Genomic DNA, 9,068 nt, shown 5'->3' with positions numbered 1-9,068 from the left:
TTATTTGATTACGGTAGAATGAAATGTCATTGTCCACGAGAGGTGCACCAAAATGGCATTTTTATGCGCTAATTGCATCCTAAGTGTCAACTTGGGTAGCACAACGACTAACCAACCAGTTCGTGATCATTTCGGGAACGTTTATAGTTCTGTTCTGGATTACTTCGGGACTAGTTCAAGACTATTTTAAGGACCATTTTAGGGACTCGTTATGGACCATTGCGAAGCTTGCTCACAACTATTGCAGTAGATACTTGTTCGGGATAATTTTGAGATTAGTTCAAGGATCATTTTAGGATCAATATAGACCATTTCAGGACCGTTTTGAGACTTATTCGAGATTTTGGGGTCGGTTCAAGGCTATTTCAAGAACATTTCGGGAAGAGTTCGGGAAAATTCCGAGACCTGCTCCGGACTGCCATTTCGGGACTAGTTCTGAACCATTAGTAGCTAGTTCAGGACTCTTTTAGGACTAGGTCTGGTTCATTTCGGGATTAGCTAAGACTGGTTGAGAATAGTTGGCGACATAGTTCAGGAATATTTCCAGACTAGTTCGTGATAATTTGGGGCTAGTTCAGGAGCATTGCCGGACTAGTTTGAGATCACTTTTGGACTAGTAATGGTCTACTTCGGCACAGTTTCAAGACTTGTTCGAGATCATTTCGTGACAAGTTCACGACTTTTTCAGGCCCACCTCAGGACAATTTTGGGAATAGTTTAGGGTAATTTCGAGATAGTTCGGAACTAGTTACGAAATTATACTGAAATAGTCCCGAACTATTTTCGAAGTGGTTATGAAAAAGACGTGTACTGGATCGCGCCGTATGTGTGTAACTTAATGGCCCAATGCTTAGCCGTTTCGGTACGTGCCCTTAGGACTCTAATTGTAGAGGGCGAAAAGTTATTGCGAAAATTTTGAAAATATGTAAAAAAATCCTTTTTTAGGCAAAATTGTTATTCTTATAAACAAAAATTAGCTTATACCCAGCATGCTTTGTGCTACACCTTAAATAATATCTGTAACAGTTCTTCGTAAGATGTTTTAATTTTGGATAAAAACTGAATTTTAATGGATAATTTATAACAAATCGTGAATAGCCGCGATGCCTAACGGACTTTGACAAAATGTTTGAATCCTTTTCTCTTAAAAGTCGTCGGATCTTATAAACCATAATACATTGCTCTATGTGAACGTCCAATGCCCGATATTTTATACTTTCTATGTATATATGTAGTTGTACGCGCCAAAATTTGACCAAACTTTTAAGTTATTCAGGAAGCGAGAAGTGAGCTAAAAATACATCAGTTGCCTTATAATTCTGATGAGTGCCACACCTTGGAGATGGGATCCCGATCAAAACAAATACGAAGCCGTATGCATATGAACACAAATACGAATAGAAACATGAATATGAAGACGAAGAGGAAGAGGAATACGACGACGAAGATGAATACGAAGAAAAGAAATACGAAGATGATTGCGAAGACGAATACAAAAACGACACTAAAATAAGGCGAATGAGAATACGAATATGAAGATAAATACGAAAATAACTCGACAAATAAGGATGTGAATACGAATACGAAGACGGCGACGGCGACGAATATAGATACGAAGAAGAACTCGACGATGACAACGAACACTAATATAGGTGCGAATACGAATATGATCCGAAGACGAAATACGAAAGTGAATACCATGACTAGTATGAGGACGAATACAAAAAAAATCTTCAGAATCCTTAAAACACTATAAAAGCACCAAATTTCGCCAGTAACAAGCACTCCTTGTGTTGATAAAATTGTCAAGGGCTTTCAGACTCTACCTGGGAAAAAGTGTTATTGGAGAGGAAAGTTGCTAGATATTTTAATGAATATGGTTTCGTCAAGGTAAATTTGGGAATATGGATCGTAATTTTCAATCGATTTCAAAAAAGGGATAGATTATCAATTCGTCGGAATATTCTTTTTTCTTATGTATGCTACCGCATAACTTTGGTCCTCGTTAACCGATTTTAATAATAATTTTTTTAAAGGATAGGTGGTCCCATTGCATCATGAAGAAATTAATTTCAAGACCCTACCCCCTAATTTTATTCGTTTTTATGTTAAATATTATTGCCTATTTTTAGAGATTTTAGATAGACTACATATTTTGAAAGTGTGGAAATTATCGATGGTCGAAATTCAAAAAATTAACAGAAATATGTTTTTTTTTTTTATATTACCCGATAAAAAATTCGAACTTGCCAAGTCCGACAAAAGATTATTCTATACCATTTTAAAGGCATATTTATCCTCTTCTCACATCACATTCGATCTGTTGAAATCTAATCAAAACTAGTCATTCAAAAACTCATAAATCTACAAAATCTTATTTTCTGACCTAAGTCGACAGGTCGCGACTTCTGAATGATCTTTGAAATATCTATAAAATAGGCAATAATATTTCTAATAAAATCGAATAAAATTTGGGGGAAGGGTCTTGAAATTTCCAAAAAAAAGCAACAAAGTATTGGCACAGCACATTTTTCACAATATATGCATCAATTTTCATTCTAACATTTTTCCGCTAATTTCATATAAAAACATGGTTCATTCTACAACAAAAAACGTAAAAATATTATTCCTAAACTTTGTGCAAAACTCGCGAAAATTCAGCAAATTTTCATGAAAATGTTCAACTTTTTAATCAGATTTTTTTGAATTTTTTTGAGTATGCAGGTTTGTAGCCCAATCAATTTTATTATAATATTTTTATATTTCTTGTAATAGAATGAACCATATTTTTATTCAAAATTGGCGGAAAAATATTAGAATAAAATTGTTGCATACATTGTTAAAAATTTGCTGTGCCAATACTCTGTTCCGGCAGTGTATGTATATGCGTTTATACATCATTGTCCAACAACTTTACTTGAATTCACTTCAAACAAAAGGCTAGGCACACATACATACATATTTATTCAAACTTATTCGATGAGTGTGGGCTTAGGCTGACACAAAAGTGACTTATTTATACTCGTACTCATTTAGATAAAAGCACACATGCAAATGGGCGTCGGTATGTTGCTTGACAAACAATGCAAAGTTTCAAAATAAACAAAATCATAAAATCAAATAAGAGGTGTTCTTTCTAAAACCGGGCGGATTTCGTTCACGACATTAAGAGGCTGCACTAATAAGTTAAAAATAAGCTGGAACAGACATTATTTTCAACAAAAAAATTTTTTTTTTTTGAGAGGTCTGACTTGTCATGGTTTGGATTTTCTCGCGATTTCTACTAAGCATACCATTTTAAAACGTTCACCTCAAAACCATGTTAAAGCTAAAAGGATCGATTATATTTTTGATATATGAAACGCCCATAAACATCATAACACCCTTTTGGCTTTAAGCGAAAGAATTTTTCGAACTAAATTCGAATTTTGAAGGCCATATCGCGATAGTCCGTTTCAGTTTTCTACAAATCCCATACTTAGCTACGCTATTTTATTATTTTAATTTTTTGAGCCTTCATAGAGGAATCGGTACTTTGTTGCCTGTGCGACACGCCTTAAACAATCGGGACCAAAATTTATGCGTGATTTAGGTGATCGTCTTTCATTTCATTTTTTTAAGGACCACCCTAATGTCTATACATGCATCTATACATACATCTGTTCGCTTGACACTAATGCGAAATTTTATTGTGTATAGAAATAAGAACCCCAGAGCGCATAAATCTAATCCTACATAAAAAAGCATGTGTTTGCGTGCGTTGGCGTTAAGTTGGCGAACAAAAAGATAACAAACAAAAAATTTAAAACATTTTTTTTCTTAACCAAGCAAATGACTTCAACATCAAGGCCAGTCAATTAGACAAAATAGTTCTTGTCGAATATTGGAATTGTGTGATCAGCCGCAAAAGTATGACTTTGATGTGTGCCAAAATATGTATATGAAAAATAGTCTATGCTCCCTTTGAAGTTATTAAGAGCGTAAGCATTAAATCAAAATGGAATGTGCGGGGCTATTAGCTTGCTATGCTTTATGCGTTCCACATGCTACTGAGCGTCACTTTCTTTCTTCTTTGTAAGGCGAATAAACTGGCGAAAAGTGTTGAAAGCAAGGTCGGCTAAGTCTTTCCCCTTACAAAAGAAAATTCAATTGAGTTGAAATAAGCGCACGCACTTATTGTTGAATTTTCTTTTCATAGGAAGTTGATTGATTTGTTCGCACTGTGGCTAAAGCCAGTCATCAAAATATCGAAACCACAACGTAGAGGATTTTCGTTTTTCAGGTTTGTGGCTTAAGTCTTTTGTTGTTAGGCAATGCAGCCATTGCTCTCTGTTCAATTTCCACTTTATTGCCAGTCACATTTGCGTGCATTCGCAAAATTGCCAACACACAAAAAATAGATAAAATTTTTATTATTATTCAATTTCATTCAAATTTTATGCTCTGTTAAATTGCTAAAATGCGCTGGCGGCGATGGCGTTGCACTGCCTGTGAAGTATGTATGTGCATATGTATGCTTGCTTTAGCTTATTTCCGTGTGTGTGTTGCATGTTTTCATAAATGATTTTTTGTTTTTGATGGTTTTTAATATAATTGTTTTGCATCTTTCTTTTGTCATGATCCGCTCTTCCGCAACTTTTAGTAACATTTAACTATTTGCCCATCTGTAACATCGGAGTGCGTTCAACTCGCTTGCCGCATTCTCGTTTTCATTGCACAAAAATTACATAATTCTTATGCTGCAGGTAGAAACCACAAAAAAGTTAGCGGGCTTAGGCCGCAGTAATTGCGTACATTTAATTACCAGTTGCATACTGCTGCAATAGTCGTTGTTGTTGTTGCTACATAAATTTCATAACAAAATACGTATTACAGCTCCGCAACACTCTACGCAGTTGTAGCATGTAAAAATGAAAAAAAAAAACGAAGTTTTTTAACAGTCCCTGCAGTAGGAGTAGCTTAAAAAGTTCTAATTCGAAATTATAATACCAGATAGCTATTCTGATTTACCAGCATTTTATTCATATGCTTTTTTGTTACTCTTTTTTTTCTATTTTCCATTTCGTTCGCTTCGCTGTGACCAGCGATGACAATGCGCATGTCATCTTGAAGTTCTTGGAGAATGATCGTCGTGTACGTGAAACGGTTTATGGCCATGAGTATAAAATCCGCGCAGAATTAACGAAGCCAAATGGTAATTAATTTTTTAATTGCATTCTGCACATAACGGTTTTTGTTATTAAAACCTTTCCGATGCGTAAATATATTATTTACTTGGAGAATGATACTTATTTCATTTACTGTTTTTATTTTCATCTTCAGGTACCTATGGCATAAGAGTCGCAAACTGTTTCGCTTTTGACAAGAAGAATATCAGTATACCGCTAATTGATGACAGAGGGTGAGTTGTAATATATACTTATATAATCTGGCATAGCTTTTATTTTGTTATGTAGTACAAATGTTTATTAATTAGTATTCACACTATGTAAAAATTAAAAATCAGCTTCAGATAATTTTTCATATTTTTTCATGCTTATGTATATTCACAGCTGTCCCGTGGATGAGGCTATTATTTCTCGTTTTTTGCCAAGCCCTGATGGGCACAGCGCTGAAGCGACACTTAATTCGATGTTCAAATTTCCAGAAGGTAAGACTATAAACACAAATTGTTTCTTGAACAAAGAGAGTTTTAAAATAAAAATTTTCACACGTTTTTTTTTGGTTAACTTTACTTTACCATATAATTTTTTCGCTAAGCACTTTCAGCGAAGCTTTTTCAATTATAAATAAGAATATAGTTAACTTGATATAGATTCTATATTATAGAAAGGCGCTATCTAAAAAGTATATGTTAAGGCCTTTAGTGAGTAATCTCGAAACCTTTGTACAAAGTTGAATTTCGAAAGAAAATGAGTTAGGGCTTTTCTACACTCAGAAAAAGTTCGCTAGATATATTCCTTTCAACACATGATTTGGAGACTATAACCAAATACTTTTAGCTGACTTTGTTTCTGGGTATATATTAACCCTATGACGACCATTACTGATCTGTTGTTAAATTCAAAGATTTCACACCTGATTCGAGTTTAGCGACCCCACAAAAGTGTCGCCAATTTTTTATTTTTTGTATATTTTTTTTTGTCTGCAAAGGTGTACAAATTTTTTGGAACTATGAATATGTCCCATTGGTCGTTAATGTTAAGAATCTCTGCGACGTTGCTTTCTATTCCTAGCAGACTTTCGATTGAAAAAACTGTTTACACGAATGCTTTAGATTAGCTGTGATCCGAATACTTTTCTTATAAAAGAAGGTGTGAAACCTTAAATATTTTTAATTTATTGATATACTTAGATAAATCTTTAATTTCCATTTTAATTTTTCACCACACCAGGCTCCGAAGTGCATCTACAATGCGATGTGATACAATGTTATGGTCGTTGTATGGATGATGAGGACTGCAAACAGATCGCTTTGGCCGGCGCGGGTGGTGTAAGCAAAGGTGGCAATCGTAAATTGGCTCCAAATGAAGAGGGATCCAGTATTGCAGGCACCACTGTATTTGTACTTGATCCAGCAAAGGCGCCATGTAAGTAATAACCATTTCTGAATATAAAAAGGTATATTGCCCTATATTCATATGCTATATTCATATCTTATGCTTTGACTTATATCGTTTTTGTTAAATAATGAGCTATATTTTTTACCAAAATAATTATAAACATTAAATAAGTAGAAGGAAAATATCCACAACTTGTTAAAATGTCACGTCGCTAATTGTTCGCCCACCACTGTACGTTTATAATGGTACTACTCAAGATAGAAACCTACATACACACATTTAATGAACTCAATGCCGCTTAACCTTTTACAAAAAATGTTAACCCTTAGCTGTTTCTTTTGATGATTTTCTTCAAACAAATTTTCAAAAAACCATAATGGGAGCAGTTCAATGGAAAAATTTTGCTTACAAAAAACCACTAGCTAAATTAAATTATAGGTCTCGGCAGAGAAAAATTCGTTTAGATAATATTACACCTATTATAAATATATATCAACGCCTACTAAGACAATTGCTTACTAATTTTGTAAAACATCTTAACCTTCCAACTTCCCTTTTTTAGGAACTCACCCAAAACTTCTTCCAAATAAGAGTTAAAAAGACCAATTACGGTCAGAGAAAACGGGTTAAAATTTTCTACGAAATAAACAAAATATTACTATAGGTCTGTGAAGACAAGAGTTATGTTTTAAATCAATCATTCATAAGATTTTATGTACTAAAGTACATATAAACACACATTATTTCGCTGAGGACTCAAAGTTGGTGTTCCACAGTGTAATACAAGTACCTTAAAATTTAGACTTTGGTCCTATATAGTGCTGAATTTTATACTGTACGGGTGACTTTCTCAGGTGATCGTAACAAAAAAAACAGCATGTACGTCTTACTGATAAGATAACTATAGCTGTAAAATGTATATACATACATTAATATTTTGAGAATATGGCTATCACCTAAAGTCAGTCATTTTAATGGCCGACCCCAAACAAGGATAATATTAGTCGACAGTCGAACAAAGGCATTCAGTTTTTGCTACTACTGCACTACAGAGGAGCATTGTGTGTGTACTCCAAATTGGCTCAAATGGACCAAATGGTCCAACGATGGCTGAGAAGGCAACATTTTTCAGTAGAAAAGAAAGAAGCGTTAGTTTCGCTTAGGTTCGTCCGCCTTGTAGTGTAAAAATTGTACTTATATGAAAAAAAAACTCCAGTAGGTATATTAGGGGGGAATAATATAATTTTGCAAAAAGCGTATGGCATATTCGAGTGCCACGTTCGATTCTAAGCAAACATGGTTACCAAATTATATACCATTAATATACCCTTGTGCACAAGTGCGCTCGGGTATAAAAATTATGTTTGACAATCGCAACTTTACAAAATTTTGTATTCCTTCCTACATTCAGTGTTGCCATTTTCGTGCTTTTGGAGCTAGATTTAGCTCTTTATTTTTTTATTTAGCTCCGAAAATTGGGTTATAGATCCTAGCTCTTTTTTTTAGCTTTTTTCAAATTTATCTAGCACTTTTTTAGCTCCAGAAAGTTTTAGTTGTATTTGGTATGTATAAGCTAAACTAAAGCGTTGATAAAATGGAAAATTTCCAGATGCAGGGTATCCACCATAAACTCTTGCATCTAGGTTAAAGAATTCAAAAGTTAATTAAATACTTTTTCTGATAGCGCGGATATTCTTTTACCTTACTAGTTTTACCTTTAAAAAGAGCTGGAAGTAAAACTTTCCAGAAAAATTTTGCGAAAAAAATATTCAATTCAAATATCTGAAATTACAGACTTTAACAGTTTGTAAAGTNACTTGCTCGAATAATCGAATAATCGCACAGCCCTAGTTCACAGCCATAGCAACGAATTTGAAATATATGCACTTTATTTGGGTTTCAAAAGATTTTTTCAGCACTTAAACTTATAAAATTCGTTGTTTTTATTAGAATTGCCGAAAATGTAAAATCAACCTTACGTCGATAAATGCTCAAAATTAAAAAAGTATGTAGCTCTTCATTTTAGCTACTATTAATATTATTTAGCTCCTTTTAGCTCTTTTTTCGACCGTTATAGCTCCAAATGAAATTTTTCTCTGGCAACACTACGTACAATACATATACTTACGGCTACCATCCGTCCTATTTTATACGGGATAGTCCTGTTTTTGACGAATTGTGCTGGTAATTTATTTACTTTATACGGGACGCCAAATGTTCTGTATTTCTTTTAATGTCCTATATTTGTTCCATATTCGCCCCTGGCGTGCCTATGAACCAGTTTTAAGTGATATTGGTATATGATCGTAACTTCTTCCATAAACAGTTATTATTTTCTAATCTGAATGTCTATACTTCGAATTGAGGAACACATACAGTGACCAAGATGTAAATTAGGATTCAACATGTTGGCCAGGTTTGGCTATATTGCTTTTGTTTATCTAACCTTTATTATTTTTGTGTTCAAATGTTGTAGTTGTAATTTTTAGAGCTTCACAAAAACGC

General features: G+C 33.9%; 1 protein-coding gene across 1 annotated transcript in view; it reads left to right on the top strand.

The window, feature by feature from the left end:
* Positions 1-5,010: 5,010 nt before the first annotated feature.
* LOC108379556 (uncharacterized) overlaps positions 5,011-9,068 on the top strand; it is a 5,825-nt gene continuing 1,767 nt past the window's right edge. The window contains exons 1-4 of the mRNA XM_017635910.1: positions 5,011-5,194; positions 5,323-5,401; positions 5,553-5,650; positions 6,396-6,590. Coding sequence (XP_017491399.1) covers positions 5,026-5,194; positions 5,323-5,401; positions 5,553-5,650; positions 6,396-6,590 — 541 coding nt within the window. The 5' untranslated portion in view covers positions 5,011-5,025. The remainder of the gene's footprint in view (positions 5,195-5,322; positions 5,402-5,552; positions 5,651-6,395; positions 6,591-9,068) is intronic.

This window comes from Rhagoletis zephyria, unplaced genomic scaffold, assembly GCF_001687245.7.
Source record: "Rhagoletis zephyria isolate East Lansing unplaced genomic scaffold, Rhagoletis_zephyria_1.1 Rzeph_scaffold_16665, whole genome shotgun sequence".
Classification (NCBI taxonomy): Eukaryota; Metazoa; Arthropoda; class Insecta; order Diptera; family Tephritidae; genus Rhagoletis; species Rhagoletis zephyria.
The sequence above is the reverse complement of the archived record's forward strand: the minus strand, read 5'-3'. Positions and strand labels throughout refer to the sequence as shown.